The 23217-nt window shown below is 35.0% G+C and overlaps 1 protein-coding gene across 5 annotated transcripts in view; it reads left to right on the top strand.

Moving 5' to 3' along the window:
• UHRF2 (ubiquitin like with PHD and ring finger domains 2) overlaps positions 1-23217 on the top strand; it is a 134066-nt gene that overhangs the window by 54604 nt on the left and 56245 nt on the right. For all 5 annotated transcript variants that reach the window (XR_013170460.1, XR_013170457.1, XR_013170459.1 and 2 more), the window contains exons 4-5: positions 1770-1988; positions 13850-13959. Coding sequence is in view for 1 of the 5 variants with exons in the window: in XM_077148215.1 (XP_077004330.1) it covers positions 1770-1988; positions 13850-13959 (329 nt within the window). In the remaining 4 variants the exon portion in view is untranslated. The remainder of the gene's footprint in view (positions 1-1769; positions 1989-13849; positions 13960-23217) is intronic.

The raw sequence follows: 23217 nt of genomic DNA, 5'->3' as shown, positions 1-23217 counted from the left end.
TTCTGATTGACAGGTATTAGAAGGTCTGTCATGGGGAGACTTGATAGATTTTTTTCATGATAACATGAGTTCCAACAGTTTATCTTTGAGCCAGTATTGAGTATCTTCTTTTTGCTTGTATCAGAGCTCTGGGAAGACAGAATGGCTTTTCTTAGGTATTAAATTACCCTCTATCACTTAACTGTTCAAGCAGAGGTTGGATGTTCTTTGGAAGGCTTGTTATAGAAGAGAATTATGACTGATAAAGTAAATAGACAGAGTCTCGGACCCCTTCTTAATCCTGAGATTTTCTTCTTCAATTGATGAAAACATTTGAAGTGATGATTAAATTGTGCTGTTTAACTAGAGATTCCACACGGAATAATGTGTCGTTAATTCTGTTCACAATGTCATGTCACCATCATACCATCCATTATCCAAACATTTCCATCATTCCAAATAGGAACCCTGTATATTTTAAGTCTTAACTTCCATTTCCCTGTCCTCACCCCATCCCCTGGTAACCTGTATTTTAGAGTCTGACTTAATGAGTTTGCTTATTTTAATTTTTTCAGATCAGTTAATAAATGATCATGAGCAGACCACTCTTGATTGGCAAGGGTTAAAGAACTTTTTCCTTCATTTTTGCCCTGATAATGTTATCACACTATGGTATAATATTTATTTTGTGTTCCTGTAACACATTGGATTCTCAAACATGAGCATGTATCAGGATTACTGAGAGAATTTGTGAAAACACAGACTTCTCAGTCACATCCCTAGAGTTTCTGATTCAAGTCCACAATAGGGCCCATGAATTTGCTCGACTTACTGGAGTAAGTTGAGCTTTTCAACAGTAGGAACCAGATGTTCCTTGTTGCTTTCTCCTTCAACCTAGCAAAAGATAAAGGTGGGAGCTCTTGGTTTTATAGAAACCAAATATGAATTATTATATTGTCGTCCATTTGAGGATACCAAGAAGTTAGGCCTAAAATTGAGCACTCTTCTAAAGCTTTAGGTTCAGGTCAGGTTTATGGTAATATTAAGCTTATTATTAAAAATATGAATTAAAATGAAGATTCTGCTAGAATTTTTTCTCCTGTTTCTGCCTCTTGCTATATATAAAATTCAGTTTTCTTGCTGTTACTAGGGAGCTGGCTGCAAGTAAGAACTAGAAACTTATCTTTTTCTTCCTGGGAAAATGGAGGCTATTGGAATATGCCAAGTTCTTGTTCTTAGTGTGCCTAAAGCAAATGGCAGAATTAGAACGGTTTCCAAGATCAGGAGGAGGTCAACATTTAATCATATTGTGATAACTCAAATGATATCTATACGTTATTTACTTGATAAATTCTGTTAGGAAGAATGATATGATCTTACTCAGAACATCCAAGTTACAAAAGAAATACTTGTTTGATTAGGTATGATTATGTCTGTTGTACAGAAATCACATTCAGCCCTCAAAGTAGATATGATAGTGTTCTTAAACATGGGTATTTACGCTGTATCAGCACTTTAAAAGCCATAAAGAATGCCAGATCCTCCAAGACCTGCTGGTGATGGGAAAGGGTTCATGTTCATACATACAAGAGACCAGCCTGACATCACAATACATGGGTGAGACCAACATGAAGTATACCTGCTCTTGAGAAAGTTGCAATCAGTTTTACTCTTTCTCTTATACCTAGATGATTAACTCTGTACAATTAGATATTTATGTACATTGTATCTAATTTTAGTCTTTGGCAATAATCATAAGCAGTGTTTTGTCTTTCTTTCTCCCTCCTCAGATATCCAGAGAGTGGTACTCTAGAAATGAAAGTCAAGGATCTTCGACCACGAGCTAGAACTACTTTGAAATGGAATGAACTAAATATTGGTGATGTGGTGATGGTTAATTACAATGTAGAAAATCCTGGAGAAAGAGGGTTTTGGTTTGATGCAGAAGTTACCACATTGAAGACAATTTCACGGACTAAAAAAGAACTTCGTGTGAAAATTCTCCTAGGGTAAGAGTCTCTTCATTGTTAACATTTAATTACTGATTTTATCAAGGAATGTCACTTGTGGGTATTAAGCAGGTTTCTTAGTATGACAGCCTGTAAAGGATGGGAAATGCCCTTACTAAATCTCTAGATTGGAGCTGTTGTTTGGAAGCATCTTAGAAATAACTGAGCATTTTATGAGAGAAATCTTTACTTACCTCACAATAATTCTTAGAGATTAAGCAACATATCAAAGCATTTGAGTAAAGATATGGTTTCTGTAAGGATCTATGTTGATAATAATATTGTCTGCCTAACCAGTTGTCTGCTGGATTTCTAAGGCTAGCTGAAATTTTTGTTTATAGCAGTCTTCAACTTATATCATTTAACAAGCTCAGTGAAAAGAATTCAAAATGCAACATGTTACCTGATTATACAACTCTGTGAATATGTATTTAAACACTGAATTGTACCCTTAAGGGGTGAATTTTATGTATATGAATTATATCCCAGTAAAGCTGTTATTAAAATAAATTTTCAAAAAGCTACCTGAAAATACCGAAACAGATATTGCCATCGTTAATTCTTTAGGAAATACTTTTAAGTATTATCCCCAACCGGTGTAGTACTTTGCTGATTTTTATGGCTACCTTTTTTTTCACTTGAAAAAATTGTCTCTCTGTCAGATTCTTCTGAATGGAGTATTGGCTAAATAGTCATAAATTTGCTTTGCGTGTACACACATGGTGACATATAAAAACAAATTTACTATTAACAAAAGGAAAATCACTGTCAATCTTTCTAGTTCTTTTTTATAAATGATGTTTCAGTTAACACACTTGTATTTGCATCTTTGTACATTTCTTTAAAATGAATCCTTAGAAGTAGATGTGTTATATTGGGCTTTGGGAATTGTAGAATGACCCTGTCGTTAATCGTTTACATGACAGAAGCAGCCACAATAATGCTTTTTTTCAGTCTCTGGTAAACTGGATTACTAGTGATGTGGATGGAGGTGACAAATTTGGAAGCAAGCATCTACTTATGATTAATAATATAAAGTAGTGCTTGGCACACTACAGCCCACTGACTGCCTGCTTTTGTAAACAGAGTTCTGCTGGAATACAGCAATACATGTTGATTTATGTGTTATCTGTGGCTGCTTTTATATTCAGCAGTATTGTTGAATAGTTGTGACTGAGACCATCTGGCTTGCAAAGTCAATCTATTTACTGCCTCTGGATCCTTATAGATAAAATTTTGGATTCGTGAGACGAATAAAAGGAATGTTGTGAGAAGCTGCAGATAGCTTAGAAAATGGATTTCAGAACATTATACAAGCACGGGCATGATTCTGTTCCTAGACTAAGAATGTAGATCAGTTAGACTTCTAAACAACTTGAAATTCTGATTTGGATACAAATCATGAAGAAGAAGAGAAAGCATCTAAATTGGCTGTGTAGGGAGTTTTCTTGAGTACAAAATGCGTGTGTGCACAAGACAGGGAGATAGCATTACTTGTAGCAATGAGCTGAAAAAAAAAAACCTTACTATTTTAAAAACACATTTCGCTGAGTGATTCTGAGGTGAGTTGCAGTGGATTTAGAACACTGTGGTTTTAGGGACTTAGAACTAAGAGCAGATGGAAGTTATGGGTAAGCAAATTTTGGTTCACTAGACAGAATTATTATGTGACATATGTATCAATAGTAAAACAGACTGTCCTGTAAAGTATTTTGTTCTCCCAAAATTTAAATTCTTACTAGAAGTGTTATGAATGCAGGAACCAAAAAGGAACCAGTAGGGCTTGTTTGTGAGTGGTAATTTTTTCCATAGTTAGAAACTTTTTGTCCTCACTGGAAAGAATGGGTAATTAATCAGGATGAAGGTATGCATGCATTCTGCTATTGATAGATTTTTTTATTTCCAGTTTTGAATTCTTGTGAACGATGCTGCCATGACATTCTTGTATCTATGTCCTAGTGCATATATAAATTGGTTTGTTTTGTTTTTGTTATGTAAATTGGTTTTTCTAAGGGTGCATGATATCTAGGAGTATAATTGCAAGATTTTAAAATCTGTGCATCTTCACCTTTAATAGATAGGACCAAATATTTTTATAAGTGTGGTGTCAGATTATACTACCACAGCACATTACAGTTCCCATAGTTGGCATTCACATCATGTTTAATTTTGTTTTACTAGACTTTACTTTTGCTAATAGGGTGAGTTGATGGTAAAATGGTATCTTATCATGGCTTTAATTTGCATTTCCTCACTAGTAATGAGATTGAGTACAGTTTCATATGTTTATTGGCAGTTTGCTTATTTTTGTTACAAACCTGTTCCTAATGTTTCTGCAAAACTTTTAAAAAATATTTTTGAGAAATTTTCACACATATACAGTCCATCCATAGTGCTCAATCTTTGGTACACAGTATCATCACATAGTTGTATATTTACCACATGATCATTTTTAGAACATTTGCTTCACTCTAGAAAATGAAATGAAAAGACACACCCTTACCCTTACCCCTTACCCTTACCCCTCTCGTTGACCATGATATTTCAATCTACCCAATTTTTACCCTTTAGTCCCCCCTATTGTTTATTTTTGTCCTTATTTTCTTTTTTAATCATATTTTCATACCCTGGCTAAAAGGAGCATCGGCCACTAGGTTTTCACAATCACATTATAAAAGCTATATAGTTATACAGTCGTCTTCAAGAATCAAGGCTACTGGAGCACAGTTTCAGGTACTTCCTCTAGCAACTCCAATACATTATAACCTAAAAAGGAATATCTCTATAATGCATAAGAATAACCTCCAGGATAATCTCTTGACTCTATTTGAAATCTCTCAGCCACTGAAACTTTAATTTGTCTCAATTCTCTCTTCCTCCTTTTGTTCAAAAAGGCTTTCTCAATCCCATGGTGCTGTGTCCCAGCTCATCCCCAGGATTCAGGTCCCATGTTGCCAGGGAGATTTGCATCCCTCGGAGTCATGTCCTGCATAAGGGAAGGGGCAATGAGTTTACCTGCCTAGTTGGGTTAGGCCACATTTGAACAACAAAAGAGGTTCTCTGGAAATGAGTGTTACACATAATTATAAATCAGCTTAGCTTCTCCTTTGCAGGAATAAATTTCATAGGAGTGAGCCCCAAGATTGAGGGCTCAGCCTATTGAATAAGTTGTCACCCCTGCTTGGGAGAATTTCAGGAATTCCCCAGATGGGGAAATGTAATAATTCCTCCATTCTCCCTGGTCCCCCAAGGGGACTGTTTCTGCATATTTTTCCCTTAATTGAGTGATTTATCTTATTGCGTCTAGAAGTTCTTATTGCAGAGACGAGACTTTTGTCAGTTGTATGGGGTGAGAATATCTTCACCTATATGGCTCTTTTTTATTTATGATGTTTAAGTAAACATTTTCTTAATGTGCTTGAGTTTATCAGATTTTTTTCCTTATGCTTTACTTATGAAACCTTTCCTTCCCTGGAGAACATAAAAATAATCTCCTTTATGACCTTCTAAAAGTTTTGTGGTTTTTGCCTTTCTTTAGGTCTTTAATCCACTTGGAGTGGATTTTTCTGTGCAGTAAGAGAGAGGTAAGAGAACAGGTAGATAATCATTTTCCTAATACCATTATTGAAAAGTGCATCTGTCCCCCTTCCCCATTGATCTTCAGTATCACTTCTATCATATCAAATATTTTTTTATTTGATGCTTCCTTTTGGTCTCTATACCATTGGTCTATTTTGTACAATTCTATACTTCCATAATCTAACAGAGCAGTCCATCCTGTCTTGTTCTTCTAGAAGATCTTATCTGTTCTTGATTCTGTGTACTTTCATTTGAGTTTTCCAATCATCACGGTAATTTCCACATTAAAGTCACTTGGAGATTTAATAAGAGTGCATTATATCTAATCCCTGAATGTGATTTCTTTCCTTTTTTTTTAGGTCTTTTAAGTGCCTTTCTCTCATGCTTTTATTAGACGGGACTGTATAAAATTTTTGGTTTCGTAGGTTGAAAAATACTCAAATGTTGGCAATTTTATATGGTTCAATCTGATGTAATTCTCTTTAAACATATATATCTGTCATCTTTATTTAACCTTAGGTACCAGTTGTTATTTTACGTACTATTTTTATTTCATTATCCTCTTAATACTCATATATAAGAATACAAATAACCAGTACTCTTACTGAATTTAATTTTAGTTTATATGTAGTTTTGGGGGGAGTTCTTATGATTATAATCATCGTCTCTGAACTATAACATTTTGTCTTTTCCTTTACTTTTGATTTCTTTCTCTGGAATTCATCAGCTGGGCCCTTTAGTACATTGCTGAAAAAAAGTGGTATTTAGGATAGCAGGCATCCTTCTTACTTTCTTGATCCTCAAGATAAAACTTTGAAAAATTTACCAGTAACTATAATGTTTGATAAGATATTTTATAGTTTTCTTTTCTGTTCTTTTTTTTTTTTTTATCTTCAATGGTTTTGAATTTTATCAGGTATATTTCCTACATCTATTCGGATGTTCTTTTTTCCCCTTTAGTATGTTAATGAGATTTTTTTTCTTGATGTAAACAAAGGAAAAATCAACCTTGCAGTTCATTTGTGAGGTATTTTTTTTCTCCCCCACTCCTCCGTCACCATTTAGTTTCTCAGTATTTTGTAGAGGATTTTTGCTTTTTTATTAATTAGTGAAATATGCAATTTGTTTTCCTATCTAGTTCAAAAGGCAATTTGGAATGTTTTTTTTCTCTTACAGTAGAGTTTTGTGTACTTTTTTGAATGTTTAGTATAACTCCTCAGTGAAGTCATCTGGGGCAGTTTTCTTTGTGGGAAATTTTTTTATTATTGGCTCAATTTCTTTAATCATCGTAAGACTGTTTAGAATTTGTTTCTTTTTTAAGTAGAATTTAATTTTCTAGAAATTTGATAACTTTGTTTAAAATTTATTGGCATAAACTTGCCTGTAGACATCATCTTAATGTCTACATGTGATTTTCCTTTTCCCTTTTCTTCCTTAATTTAGTTTGTAACTTTTTGAGCTGTCTCCCCAGAGGTTTATCACTTTTAGACTTGTGCAAAGAACTTTCAGCTTTGCTCCCCTCTCTGTTATATTGGTGGTACAAAGGAAGAAGCAAATTCAGGACATGATTTTTAATCTGCTTTGTAGATAGGATAAGGAACTTAGAATTAAAGTTCATGCATGTTTAATTTGAGTACCAGAAAGTGGTAGAATGTCTGTGTTCCATGTGGGAGACCTGGGTTCCATTCCTGGACCATGTACCTTAAAAAAAAAAAAAGTGAATATGCCTGAGCTATCTGAATCTAGACATCAAACTCTGTTTTTAAGTTGTGATTTTTCTGTGTTTGTTTTGTTATGTCTTTTACTTTCTTGGGAGAAAATTTAAAACAAATCTGGGGTTTGATTTTTATTTTTCATTATTTTTGTTCACTTACTATTATATATTGTACATAATACCATGTGAAGTTTTACTAGTTTTGATATTCATAAGTAAAGTAGAATTTATATCCTGTAGCAAGAAGATAATTTATCTAACCTTACTAAAACTATGGATGTACTTTATTTTCAGGGTTACTTTATGGGGTTTCATTATGTAGTAAATTATTATTAATACCTATTTTATCATAAAATCTATTCAGTGTTTTTCTTATTAAATTTGCATTTTTACAAAATACAAACTTACTGTCATTATCAAAGCTCACTGCGATCCAACTATACTGGCCTCCCTGTTGCTTAAATATGCAAACCTGCTCCTGCCTTGGGGACTTTCCACTTGCTATTCCTTCTGCCTGGTCTGTGGCACATAGCTATCCATCTGGTTTGCTCTATTTCTTGTTACAGTTCCATGCTTAAATGTCACTTCAAAGAGATGTTTCTTGATCACCCATGTGAAATCACACGTACACATTCTAGACTTAGGTTACTTGAACTCCCCCTTGCTCTGGCTTACTTTTTTTTTTATAGTATTAATTGTCACCTGACATTTGTTTCTCTGGTTCACTTCTATTCATTTCTTGTAGCTAGTGTAATTAGCCACAAATTTAGAGGCTTACAGAAAACGTATTGTATTACATTTCCGGAAGTCAGAAGTCTTAAGTGACGTTCACTGGGCTAAAATTGAGGTATCAACAGGGATGATTCTAAGGGAGAATTTGCTTGCTAGGCCTCTAGAAGCCTTCCGCATTCCTTGATTGTCAGCCCCGTCCACTATCTTTAAAGCCAGCAAACTTACGTCTTTCTCTGTCCATTCTTCAGTAGTCACATCTCCTTCTGACTCTCCTCTGCCTCCCTCTTCCACTCTTATGTAAAGCCTATTTTTCCATGTAAGATAACACATTTATAGGTTCCAAAGATTAGGATATTAACATTTTTTAGGGGGCTACTCTTCTGCCTACCAATGGAATACTAATGTCTTGATTTTTGTTGGCTGTTGTGTACCAGGCTCTGTTTTAGATGTTGGTCACAATGAATATTCAGTAAATACAGTACTTCATAGATTCTGAGATACACGGTTTTTCATATTTTAACATCTCTGAGGTCAGTATGTTTCTAAAACCTGCTACTGGGCTGACTAAAGTTCTTTCAGAGAAAATTTGAGTTTGCTTTTTCCAGTCACTTCAGAGTGCCATTTAACTTTAAATTAAATTCTCTGCAGGACCTTTTTTTTTTTTTTTTTAAAGACCAAACAAGTAGTGTGAAATCAGACCTGCAATCCCCCTACATGACTCCTAACTTATGGCTTAATTCTCAGCATATGGTTTTTCCTTTTATCTAGTGATAATATTGGAACAAATATGTTTACTTTCTATCTGTATCTGCAAGTTGGTTTTATTTCCTGTTGATCTTTAAGAGAAGTGGCTCCTGTTAACTGTTCCCAGCTTTATTTAAGGGTTCTTAGGCTGTCCCATTCCAGGTCAGTTTCATTGTGGTATGGCATAAAGGAATGTGCGTAACAGAAAAAAAGAAAGGAAAACAGAAATAAAGAGCTTTAGACATCTAGAACTTTGTGAGAGGGTCTCATTGGAGTTGCCAAAGACGAGAGAGGGAGGTGAAAAAAATATTTGAAAAAGTAATAGCCAGGTTTTTCTGAAACTGATAAAAGATATGAACCCTAAGCAGGGTTTAAGAAAATGTAAAGCAGCATATCATGATACAACTACTGAAAACGAAAATAAACAAAGGAAAAATAACTGACTTTTCATTAGAAACGATGTAAGGTAGAAGATAATTGGAATGGTACCTGAAAGTGATGAAATTTTAAAAGAAATTCCTAACTTAGAAATACATTTCTAATTAAAATGTCCTTCAAAAGTGAATCTGAAATAAAGATGTTAGCAAGAAAACCTGAGAGAATTAAACTCCAAGAACACTAAAAGAAATACAAAAAAGATCAGAAAAAAGATGATCACATATAGAAATACTTTCCTGTATTTCCAAATTAAGAGCAAGGGAAAGATAAAATATATGGGTAAATACAAACAGATTATTCAAAATAATAGTAGATTTAAAAATATATGTAGGAAAAACTCATGACGATATTATAAAACATGAGAGAGGTGAATGAAATTTTGGGATTTTAGTATTACCAGGGAGGTTATAAAAGTAAAATTTAAAGTAGATTAATATGGCAGGTGTATGTAGTACTATCTCTAGGGAAACCACTAAAAATGAAGAATGGTCAGCAAATTAATAGAGGGCAAATGAAATAATGAATATTTGATTAATCAAAAAGAAGGCAATGACAGAGACTAAAAGAAAGATTAGAGGTAAAACAGAAAACATAAGGTAAAATGGCAGGAACAAAACAAAATAAATCAGCCATTATATGAAAGAAATATTCCTATTAAAGACAAAGAACAATAGACCAGATTAAAACTAAGCTCCCATATGCTACTTGCAAGAAAGGCTCCTTAACTATAAGGTCACAGAAGTTAAAAATAATAAAGGATATGTGGGATTCTAAGAAGATGGCAACAGCATAGACCTTTAATCTCTCCACGTGTCCTTATAAAAACATACAGAGCCACTAGAATATCTGGTCCAAAAACTCATGGGCTACACGTCCAACAAAATAGAATGATGAGATATCGCTATAAACCACAAGACATCTGGTAAGATAAACAATTGCAAACTGTAAGACTTGTGTGGCTGTGCAAGAGGAAGCAGAGGGGTAGCTGTGGATGTATTATAGATCCAGGAACTCCAAAAATAATAAATTAGCTCAGCAAACTAATTTGAGAATAGCAGCTATGATAGCCATCTTCCAGGACGACCTTCAAGGATTCCTGCCTTCTGGTATTAATACCCTATATAGTTCCCACCCATAGTTTTTTCCTGGATTGGACTTCATGACCAGTAAAATACTATGGCAGAAGTGATGCTATGCCATTTCCAGGATTAGGTTATAAAAATATTGCAGTTTCCATTTTGAGCTTTCTCTCAGATCGTTTCATCTGCCATGTTCTAAGGATTTTAAGGCAGCCAGTGAATCTTTTCCCAGTCAAGCCTTTAGATGAAACTGCAGCCCTCATGAGAGATCTTAAACCAGGATTACCCAGCTAAGTTGCTTTTGGATTCCTGCCTCTCAGAAATTGTGGAAGAATTTTTGTTTGGAGCTGCTAAATTTTGGTGTGATGTTATGTAGCAATAGATAACTAGTAAGGCAGCTAAAACTAGTGAGAATACTGTAACATCTATAGTTCAGTGAATTTTTTTTTTTTTTTTTTTTTTTTTTTATTTTTTTTAAAGAGGGAGGAAGGGAAGGAAAGACAGAGAGAAGGAAGGAAGGATGGAAGGAAGGAAGGGAGGAAGAAAGGGAAACATCTTTAAACATTTTCTTGTTATTGTATTTTGTTTGTTTGTTACATGGGCTGGGGCCGGGAATCGAACCGAGGTCCTCCGGCATAGCAGGCAAGCACTTTGCCCGCTGAGCCACCGCGGCCCGCCCAGTTCAGTGAATTTTGACGAGTGTGTGTGTATGTATATATATCTATGCAGACACCACCATAACAAGGTAGAATAATCTCATCATTCAGAAGGTTCCCACAGGTCCCATTAGTCACTCCCTTCCCAACTTGGGCTCCAGGCAATGACTGATCTGCTTTCTGTCTCTATTTAGATTTTAACTCCTATAGTTTTGAATATTTCTCAAGAAACAGAACAAATCAGAGAAAGCATAGGAATTCTAGCACTATAGATTAGCAAAGCTAAGTGAAATGATACCCTTTATAAAAGTTGAGCTAAACTATATATTTTTTAAATTAGCAAATTGAAACAAATTTCATACAAAGTTAGAAGCAAAAAGAGAAAGTAAGGAATATAATACCAACACCCTTACACACAAGAAAAGTGTCCCACGAAGACACGTGAGCCAAGGATTTTCTCTGGCCAGATTGAATTTTGGTATAAAGGCTGTAGACAAACTATCATCAACTTGCAAGAACTAGGGGAATATTGTTCCCGTGAGTGTTTCCTAGGAAATCTTTTAGAAAACGAGTTTCTGATCATCAAGATGTTGGAAAGGAATTTGACATAAAAAGTGGTGATAAATGTAAAAAATATCTCTGCATTTTGAACTAGGACTAAACGAGAATATAAGGGAGAAAGTATAATATGTAATGACTATATATAATCTGACAAAATGGTACATTACAGCTATAAGAAATGGGAACATGTATAAAAATTTTAAAAACTATTTTCAGTCATCATGAAGACATACGAATGTCTTCAGCATAATGTAGAAAAAGCATAGGAGTATTTGTGACATCTAATTTAGGTGTCCCTGATACCCTTGAGAACCAAGATTCTCTGTTTGGGGAAAAAAGAGATACATATACATCATTTAAAAAAAAATAGATAAATACTCTTTAATACTGAATTTGAACTGGAATTATTAGTGTGAACTTGAGGTATTTTGTATGAATGTATATTTTTAAATTTTGTAGCTCTCTACACTGAAAAGGCCTAGAAACAATGATCAACATAGTTACAATAAGCTTTCCTAGTGCACAAATGAATGGTGGTCTTAGAATACATTTCATGCTAGAAGACTCCAGGCTGGGAGCAGGAAATGTACAAGGTCAACCTGGACATTCCCACTGGCCAAAGATGGGACAATCTGAATATCAATTAGGGAAATAACTGCATCAATATATTTAAATCCATAAGTTCATAGTAATACAAAAACTCATTGGTCACCTGTGGAAGATGTTAAAGAACTATTTGTTTTTAAAAGTCTTAAAAGAAAGCATTTAACCTGCTTTTATTGTATGAATGATGCACCTGAGTAAGCAAATAGTTGTTGAGGGTCAGGTTTCTCTTTATGTAGTTATTCCAGCAAATAAATGAGAAGGGGATGATAGAATTGGAATATCAGCATTTTACATACTCCAGTGAATCATTAGATCTAGGCCTTGAGCATCAGTGGCTGTTATCAAGGAAAAGGGGCACTAAATAACTAGGTACCTCCTGATGGAAATAGACCTGCGAGGTAGTCTTACCAAAAAATGAACCTGAATCTGATTATGCCTTTAGAGCAAGGCAGATTTTTCTGTGAAGGGTCAGATATTATATTATTTAGCCTTTGGGGGCCAGATGTTCTCTGTCACTATTATTTATTCAACTCTCTGTTGTAGCATTAAGACAGCCATATACAACATATCAACTAGTAGGCATGACTGTGTTCCAATAAACTTTTATTTATAAAAACAGGCAGCAGACCAAGGTTTGCTGTCCTCTACTCCTGCAGCTAGCAATTTACAGGAAATACAGATGTGAAAAAAAACTGTTTGGACTACATTACAGGTAATATTGAAATCAGAACTGTGGGAAACTCCATAGGACATGTGATAGGGTTTCTTCAATTGTATATTGCAAAGAAGAAAGAGATAGTATGGGGATTTATATACCTGGGACTTTAAAGCAGGCAAAAACTATGCCATAATAGTTAGGGAGGTAGATGAGTAATAAAACTGTGGAAAATTAAAGAAAATTAATATAGGTAGAACTCTTCGGAAGGTATGTATAGGGATTGTGGTTGGGAGGGGGGTGTGATGGGCTTTTGGAGTGGCTGACATAGTTTATCTCTTGTCGTGGTTGGCAATTAGAAGAAGGTACACCTTATAATTGCCAGAGCTATACATTTGTTTACATAGTTTCTCTGCATTTGTGTGTATAAAAGGAAAGATGAGAGGATGGAAAAAGTCACCAAGCAAATGCTAACCAAGCAAGGGTAGAATTTATGCAGGATGCATAAGTAAAGATAAAGAGAAGCATTTCATAAGAAGATGTAAGCATTCTAAATTTTATCCACTCGGTAACATAGACTCGAAAATGCAAAGCAGACGTTGATAGATTAAAAGAAATAAGTCCACAATCATAGTTAGGAAACTTTGAAGAAGCATAGGTAAACAGGTATAAATTGCGTGTAGGGCAAATATGGCTTCGTATTCAAAACATTTTCTTTTTAACAAGTAGCCATCTTTTTTTTTTAGCAGAAATTTACTGTATTTATTGGAAATGTATTTAAATCTTTTAGTTGAGTGTTTATTTTATCTAGTCTTTAAATTGTATTTAATAGATAGCAGTTTTCTTATGCCATATTGTATGAAGAATGAAGTCTCTGAATTTTTCCCCTAATATTTACACTTAGCTTTGAATGTTAACTATCACTATTAGACTTTTTCTACTCTTAAAAGTAGAAAAAGCTTAGTGATTGGAATAGCTAGGATCAGTGTTTGTAAATAGACAAAGTTCATTGAGTTTCTGAATTGACTTTTAATGATCATTTGCGTATGACTTAAATTTTACTGGAAAAACTTAACTCTTCTTCCTTTTTTAAACAGGGGTTCAGAAGGAACATTGAATGACTGCAAGATACTATTCGTAGATGAAATCTACAAAATTGAGAAACCTGGAGCCCATCCACTTTCATTTGCAGATGGAAAATTCTTAAGTATGGATTTTTCATTTGGGTTTAAGACTATCATGGTTTTATGGTTGGTATTTTAACTAGCCACGGAATAACTTGAAAAGTACAAAACTGTATACCTTACAAATTTGTTTTCAAGACCACAACTTGAATCTAAGATCCATTTTGGTTGAATGGATTTTTCTCAAGTGATATTTTTATTTCAAAGAAAGATATTTTTATCTTGGCATTTTATTGCTGTTAACTCAGTTACAGAATCTTTTAAAAATAAAAACCCTATTTCAGTTATGTTATGGACATCTGAGATTAATTTTTAATAAAAAGATTTTATACCAGTAGAGACTGAAAATATAAGTACTGATTGAGCTTTGAATTTCTGGGAGGTGATAAATGAGGATTATATAATAATGAGACTGTTAGAACAAAGCCTTACCTCTTCATGCACACATTTTATTTGCTTAATATTAGAAAGTATTGGTAACAGAGGTAGGACTAGATTGTAGGTCTTTTCATAATTACTGTCTTTCCAGATAGATTACATCTTTATTCTCTCTTAATTCTGAACTTTTTGTGTGTGGAGAACAATCCACTTGACTATGCCATGTGTTGATGTCTAGTATATTCTGGAAAAGAATATTCAAGGGTAAAGAGTCCAGAATTACTTCTTTTTGTTGTTGTTGTTGTTGTTGCATGGACAGGCACCCGGAATTGAGCCCAGGTCTGCAGCATGGCAGGTGAGGACTCTGCCTACTGAGCCATTGTGGCCTGCCCTCTTTTTCTTTTTTTAAATTAGAGAAGTTGTAGGTTTACAGAAAAACAATCCAGAATATACAGAATTCCCATATGCCTGTTCCCATTAACATTTTACATTAGTATGGTACCTTTCTTACAATTGCTGAGAGAATATTGTTATAATTGTACTATTAACTATGTAGTCCATAGATTACATTAGGGTATTAGGGTTTGCTCTTGGTGTTGTGCAGTCCTACAGTGAATTTATATATAAAACCTAAAATATCACCTCTTAACCACATTCAGATCTATAATTCACTGGTGTTAATTACAGTCACCATGTTGTGTTCCCATCACCACCATTCATTATTAAAATTTTCCTTTACCTAAACCGAAAATCTATACCAACTAAATATAAACTGCCTATTCCATACCCTAGCCCCGTTGACCTGTATTATAGTTTCTGACTATGACTTTGCTCATATTAATGAGCTCAATCAACATTGTTTTATGTATCCAGCTAATTTCACTCAACATGATGTCTTAAAGTTTCTTTCATGTTGCCACGTGTATCAGACCATTGTTTCTTTTCACAGCTGAATATTTCATTTTATGTATATGCCATGTTTTGTTTATCCATTCACCTGTTGATGGACACTTGGGTTGCTTCCATCTTTTGGCAATTGTGAATAATGCCACTATGAACCTTAATGTGCTGCCATCTATTCAAGTATCTGCTTTCAGTTCTCATGTATAAATACCAAGCATGGGTTTGCAAGTCCTACGGTAATTCTATACTTAACTTTCTGAGGAGCCACCAAACTGTTTTCCGCAACAGCATACCATGTTTTATACCTACCAACAATGAATAAGTATGAATAAGTATTCCTATTTTACCACATACTCTCCAGCACTTTTAACTTTCTGTATTTTTAATAGTAGCCATTCTGGTGGGTGGAAAATGGTATCTAGTTGTGGATTTCATTTGCATTTCCTTAATGGCTGGTAATGTGCTCTTTTATGTGCTTTTTGGCCATTTGTATATCTCTGGAGAGATATCTATTCAATCTTTTTGCTCATTTTTAATTGGGTTGTCTTTTTGTTTTTGGGTTGGAGGCTAGCTGTATTCTCTTGTTGCTCATGCTTTTGGTATCATGCTTAAGAATCCATTGCCTAACGCAATATCCTGAAGATACCTCTCTGTGTGTTTTTCCTAGGAATTTTATATTCCTGGTAATTATATTTAGGTTTTTGGTCAATTTTGAGCTAATTTTTGTATATGGTGTGAGATAGGGGACACCTTTCATTACCTTGCATATGCATATCCAATTTTCTGTGCCATTTGTTGAAGAGACTATTCTTTGCCATTTGAGTGGATTTGGCAACCTTATCAGAAGTCAGGTGACTGCAGATGAGAATCTATTTCAAAATTCTGTTTCATTCCATTGGTCTACATTTCTTTCACAGTGCCAGTACCATGTTGTTTGACCACTGCAGCATTGTGTTAAGTTTAAAATCAGTAAATGTGAGTTCTCCAACTGCATTCCTTTTTAAGATGGTTTTGGCTATTGAGGGCCCTTACCCTTACATGTAAATTTAACAATTGGCTTTTCCATTTCTGCAAAGAAAGCTGTTGGAATTGTGATAGGGATTGTGTTGAATCTGTAAATCACTTTGGGGAGAATTGGCATCTTGACAGTATTTAGTCTTCTAGTTCATTAGAATATCTTTCCATTTATTTAGGTCTTCTTTGATTTCTTCTACCAATGTCATGTCATTTTCCATGTATGAATCCTTTATATCTTTGGTTAAGTTTATTCTTAGATACTTGATTTCTTTTAGTTATTATTGTAAATGGAATTTTTTAATTTCCTTTTCAGATTGTTCATTACTGGTGCGTATTTTGATTTTGTACCCTGCTACTTTGATGAATTCATTTATTAGCTTTAGTAACTTTGTTGTAGATTTTTTTAGGGATTTTTATATATATATATATATATATAGGACCAGGCCATCTGCAGATAGGGAAATTTTTACATCATCTTTTCCAGTTTAGATGCCTTTTTATTTTTCTTGCCCGATTGCTCTGCCTAGAACTTGTAGTGCAGTGTTGAATAACAGTGGTGTCCGTGGGCATCCTTGTTTCTATGTGTTTTTCTCAAGATAGGGTGATGATTCTGTCAGTTGTCTTTTTTCTGTCAATTGAGATGACCAAGTGGATTTTCCCTTTGTTCTATTAATGTAGTGTATTATGTTAATGTTACTATGTTGAATCATCCTTGCGTTCCTGGAATCAATCTCACTTGATCATAGTGTGTAATTTCATTTTACGGGCTATTGGATTCAGTTTGCTAGTATTTTATTGAGAATTTTCGCATCTGTATTCATAAAAGATACTGCCCTGTAATTTTCCTTTGTGGCTCTTTCTCTCTAGCTTTACTGTGGAGATAATATTGGTCTCAAAAAATGAACTGTTCCCTCCTCTTCAGTTTTTTGGAAGAGTTTGAGCAGGATTGGTATTATTTCTCTTGGAATGTTCAGTAAAATTCACCAGTGAAGCCATCTGATCCTAGGCTTTTCAATCAATTTTTGATTACTGAATCAGTATCTCTTTACTGGTGATTGGTTTGATGAAATCATCTATTAAGTCAGTGTAGGCAGTTTGTGGGTTTCTGGGAATTTGGCTATTTTGTCTAGGTTATCAAATTTGTGTGCATTTGTTTATAGTATCCTCTTTCTTCTGTGGCTTTGGTAATATCCTCCCCCCGCCCCTTTCATTTCTGGTTCTAGTTATTTGCTTCCTCTTTTTTCCTTTGTCAGTCTAGCTAGGGTTTGTCAACTCTATTGATCTTTTTAAAGAATTAAGCTTTGGTTTGTTGATTCTCTGAGTTGTTTTTTTAATTTTATTTCATTTATCTGCATGTTAATCTTTATTTCCTTCATTCTTTCTACTTGAGCAGCTTTGGATTTTGCTTCTCTTCTTTTTCTAGATCCTCCAGTTGTAAGATTAGATCTCTGATTTGATATCTTTCTTCCTTTTTACTACAAGTGTTAAGAGCCGTAAAATTTTCCTCTTCTCACTGCTTTTGTTACATATCATATGTTTTGATATGTTATATGATCGTTCTCATTCACCTCAAGATACTTTCCCTTGTGAAATTTTCTTTGACCCCATTGGTTGCTTAAGACTGTATTGTTTAATTTGTGTTACTGATTTTTAGCTTGATTCCTTTGTGGTCAGAGAAGGTACATTGTATGATTTCAATATCTCTTCTTTTATTGAAACTTGTTTTTGACCTGACATATGGTATATCCTGGAGAGTGATCCATGTGTAGTAGAGAAGAATCTGTATTCCACTGCTGTTGAGTGAAGAGTTCTCTCTGTTTGTTAGGTCCAATTGGTCTGTAGTATTGTTGAAGACCTGTATTTCCTTTATCTTCTGCTAGAAGTTCTAACTATTATTAAATGTGGTATATTGGATTTTCCTATATGTATTTAGAGCTGTATTTCTTCCTTCAGATTTGTCAGTATTTGCCTCATATTTTGGGATTCTGCTCTTAGGTACTAATATATATGTATGTATTACTGTGTCTCTGTTGAATTCACCCATTTATTTGCATATAGTGACCTCCTTTGTCTCACATAATAATTTTTGACTTAAAGTCTATTTTATGTGATTGTTATAATTTTACCAGCTCTCTTTTATTTGTTTTGCATGATATATACTTTTCCCCATCTTTTCACTTTCACCCTCCTTGGTCTTTGAATTAAGGTGCTTTTACACAAGGGTGTAAAAGCATATAGTTAGGTCACCTTTTTTTTTTTTAACCTATTCTGGCAATTTCTGCCTTTTGACTGGAAAGTTTAATCCATTTACATTTAATGTAACTACCGATAATGCAAGACTTTCTTCTGTCATTTTGCTACATAGTATTTGTATGTCTTACTTCTTTCCCTCGGTTCTTCTATTAATACCTGTTTTCTTATCTATTGTCTTTTCTTTATTGTACTATTTTGAGTCCCTTATTTCTCTCTGTATATTTTTCATATATTTTCTTTGTGGTTACTTTGGGGCTAAAGTTTCACATTCTAACTGTATAGCAGTCATGTTTGGTTTAATATCAACATAACTTCAATAGCACACATGTAAAATATGTTCCTATACCTCCTGTCTGCCCACCTTTTTGTTTGTTCTTGTTAAAATTATCTTTTTTTGAAATACATATATATACAAAAAGCAATACATTTCCAAGTACATTTTAACATGTAGTTAAAGAGCAGATTTTAAAGTTTGGTATGGGTTACAGTTCCACAATTTTTTGTTTTTTCTTCTAGCTGCTCCAAGATACTGGAGACCAACAAATACCAATATAATGATTCAGCAGTTATAATCATTTGTTAAATCCTATCTTCTCTGTTATATTCCACCTTCTTTTTAAATAACATATATACATAAAAGCAATAAATTTCAAAGTACATTGCAACAATTTGAGTTTGGTATGGGTTACAATTCTGCAATTTTAGGTTTTTATATAGCTGCTCTAAGGTACTAGAGGCTAAAAAAAAATCAGTATAATGATTCAGGACTCATGCTCCTTTCTTATCCCTGACCTTCTCTGTATAACTCCACCATCACCTTTGGTCTTTCTCCCACTCTAGGGGTATTTGGGTTATGCCAAGTCTAACTTTTTCATGTTGGAAGGGGCTGTCATTAATATGGGATAGGGGGATTAAAATTATATCTTCATGCATTGTATTTCCCAAACCATTGATTTGTCATAACTTCTTATGCTTTACATTTTTTTAACTTGTAATGAGTAAAAAGTGGAATTTAAATATCAAGAAATTCTATACAATAAGTACTAACATTTATAGATGCCAATATGATAGGCATCTATAGATGCCCATGATAACCTTTATCAAAGATTTTTGGTTTTTTGGTCACTTTTACCCACTTTCCTTTCATTCTAAACAACCCTCTTTAGCATTGCTTGTTGGGCAGGTCTAATGGTGACGAGCTGTTATTTATCTGCAGATATCTTAATCACTCCCTCATTTTTGAAGGGCAGTCTGGCAGGATGTAAAATTCTTCCTTGGGAATTGTTTTCTTTCAACACTTTAAATATTTCCTGCCACTGCCTTCTTGTCTCCATGATTTCCATTGAGAAATTAGAAGTTAATTTTATTGGACACTGCCTTGTACTTAGCAGATTGTTTTTCTTTTGCAGCTTTCAGACCTCTCCTTGTCCGTTATATTCAGCAATTTGACTATTATATGTCTGGGTATGGCTCTCTTTAAGTTTATCCTTTTGGGGTTTCTTAGACTTCTTGAATGTGAATGTTCATATCTTTTACTTGGGGGGAGTTTTCTGTAATTATTTCTTTGAATAGTCCTTCTTCCCCGTTCTTCTCTAGCACTTCCATAATGCATATATTGGTATACTTAATGGTGTTCCACAGGTCTTATTTTTATCTTTATTTTTTATTCCCTTTTATTAATATTATTTTTTCTTTCTGCTCTTCAGCTTGACTCATTTCAAATATCTTATCTCTGAATTCGCTTATTTTTCTTTTGCTTGCTCCATTCTACTTTTGAATACCTGCTAGGGAATTTTTCATTTCATTTATTGTGGTCTTCTACTCCAGTATTTTTCTTTTCTCCCATTTCCTCAAGAAACTTTGCTAATATTTTTCTCCATTTCCTCAAGAGACTTTGTTAATATTTTTTAATTACCTGCCCAACATACTCTAGGATGTATCCAGGTATTACATTAAGCCATACAGAATTACAACCCCTGTTTCCGTTCTGGGCTCCATATATTTGGATTGTTTAAATGAGCTATCCAGACTGATTGAATTAGGTTGTGTGCTACAGAAAATTTTGGTTTTGGACAAAATAAAGTTTTCTTCCTTTGTTCTCATACAGTAGGGGAAGTTGTAGAATACAGACACTATCATCCTTTACCCTTCATTCTGATTTAGTCCCAACCATGTGGGCTTCTTTCCTTTTCTCTTATTGAAGCCTGATCTCTTTTTGGGTATCTTGAATAGTTGTTGTATGTAGCAATGCTGACTTTCAGAGCTGTAGAACTCCACCTCTGACTCTTAGGTGTCACACAGGTACCCAAAGTCCAGGGAAATACAATGTTATATATATATATGAGATGCTGTATATATAGAGATGCTGTGTATATATATATATATGAGATGCTGTATATATATATATGAGATGCTGTATATATATATGAGATGCTGTATATATATGAGATGCTGTATATATATATGAGATACTGTATGTATATATATGAGGTGCTGTATGTATATATATGAGATGGTGTGTGTATATATATGAGATGGTGTGTGTGTGTGTGTATGAGATGGGGTGTGTGTGTGTGTGTATTAGAGATGGTGTGTGTGTGTATTAGAGATGGGGTGTGTGTGTGTATTAGAGATGCGGGGTGTGGGTGTATTAGAGATGCGGGGTGTGGGTGTATTAGAGATGCGGGGATGTGTGGGTGTATTAGAGATGGGGGGGTGTGGGTGTATTAGAGATGCGGGGGGGTGTGGGTGTATTAGAGATGCGGGGGGTGTGTGGGTGTATTAGAGATGCGGGGGGGTGTGGGTGTATTAGAGATGCGGGGGGGGTGTGGGTGTATTAGAGATGCGGGGGGGGTGTGGGTGTATTAGAGATGCGGGGGGGTGTGGGTGTATTAGAGATGCGGGGGGGTGTGGGTGTATTAGAGATGCGGGGGGGGTGTGGGTGTATTAGAGATGCGGGGGGGTGTGGGTGTATTAGAGATGCGGGGGGGGTGTGGGTGTATTAGAGATGCGGGGGGGGTGTGGGTGTATTAGAGATGCGGGGGGGTGTGGGTGTATTAGAGATGCGGGGGGGTGTGGGTGTATTAGAGATGCGGGGGGGGTGTGGGTGTATTAGAGATGCGGGGGGGGTGTGGGTGTATTAGAGATGCGGGGGGGTGTGGGTGTATTAGAGATGCGGGGGGGTGGGTGTGCGCGAGATGCGGGGGGTGTGTGGGGGGATGCTCTGTGTGATGCTGTGTGCGTGTGTATATGTATGAGATGCTGTGTGTGTGCATCTCAGGATCTAGAAATAACACTTAAACCTCAGGAATAAATGTTATTGGTATAAGAGCTTATAATCTAGGCCCCAGTTTTCTTAAAAGTGTTTTCTAAAAGACACTGTCCGATATTTGTCCTTTTGTTTCTGGCTTATTTTGGACAACATAATGTCCTCAAGGTTCATTCACCTCATTGCTTGCCTCATGGCTTCATTCCTTTCTGTAGCCCCGCAATATTCCACCATACAGATACACCACAGTTTGCCTTTCTGCTTCCCAATCAGTGTGCCCTTCAACCACCTCCATCCATTGGAAGTGTCCAAATAAACAATCCATGTCTCACGGTATCCTAGTTAGTTGTACAGTCATCATCATTTTCAATTTTAGACAGTTTTCCTTACTCCAAATAGAGAAATAACAGAAACAATACCCTCACCAAAAAGAAAATAAAAAATTTCCCTTAACTCTGGTCCTTCATACCCATTATTTACCCCTAGTATTCCAATGGTACTGGTGATGTCTTCCTGTTAAATATAGACCATAGTGTGCAATAATAGTTTTTCACTCTACTGTTGACTCTTTGTACAAGACTCATACTTTTGAAGTAGTTCATGTAAGAATTTATATTTGTAGTGTTAATTGGTGCAATACTTGGCTGTATACAATCCCTTTCAATCATTCTTACCATCAATATGGCAATATTACTTAAAAACCCACTAATGAATTACCATCACTTCTATCCATTCCCATATATTTAAATTCATCCTCATTAGGTAGTCATTCACCTATCTCTAGTTCTGTGTATCTCCAGATCCCCTACATTCTGCATTATAAGACTCTGCAACTCCAGTAGTTTTGTGTGGTCTTTATCCTGTATGCCCACAGTCACATTTGTTGATGTTTACTGGATTTTTCTTTTGTTTTGTGGCGTGGGTTATTTCATCTTTCTTTGTCCTCTAATCTTTTGTTGCACAATGTATGTTTTAATATTTTAAAGTGTTAACTATAGGATTTAGTCCCTGAGCTGTCTGTTCTTGAGTTTGTGCACGACTAGTGTTATGAAAGAGATTTCTTTGAGTTCCAAGAGCTAACAAAACCAAACAAACCAACACACACACAAAAATACCTTTCCCCATTTTGCAAATTGGCTCTACATAGATCAGTCCTTCTCCATCTTTTTTGAACCTGTGCCTTTTCCTGGGCTTGTGCTTGCTGGTGGCGTTGGGAATTCCTCTATTCATTGTAACTCAGATGAGCCTTCAACTTCTTAAGAAATAGAGTTTCTTCCTCTCTGGGTGCTCTGTTGTATAATTTAAAGGAGGTAAGCCTTTGCACTAGGCTGTTTTAACTTAATTACTTCTTATATTGCTTTGGCTGTCCCAAAGCTGCTTCTGCCTGGAGGGCAAATTTGGGTAGGGCCATGTCTAGGAAGAGTTTCCTAGATCAATCTTTCAGATGGTTTCTGGATTGACT

The sequence above is a fragment of the Tamandua tetradactyla genome, chromosome 2 (assembly GCF_023851605.1).
Source record: "Tamandua tetradactyla isolate mTamTet1 chromosome 2, mTamTet1.pri, whole genome shotgun sequence".
Classification (NCBI taxonomy): Eukaryota; Metazoa; Chordata; class Mammalia; order Pilosa; family Myrmecophagidae; genus Tamandua; species Tamandua tetradactyla.
The sequence above is the reverse complement of the archived record's forward strand: the minus strand, read 5'-3'. Positions and strand labels throughout refer to the sequence as shown.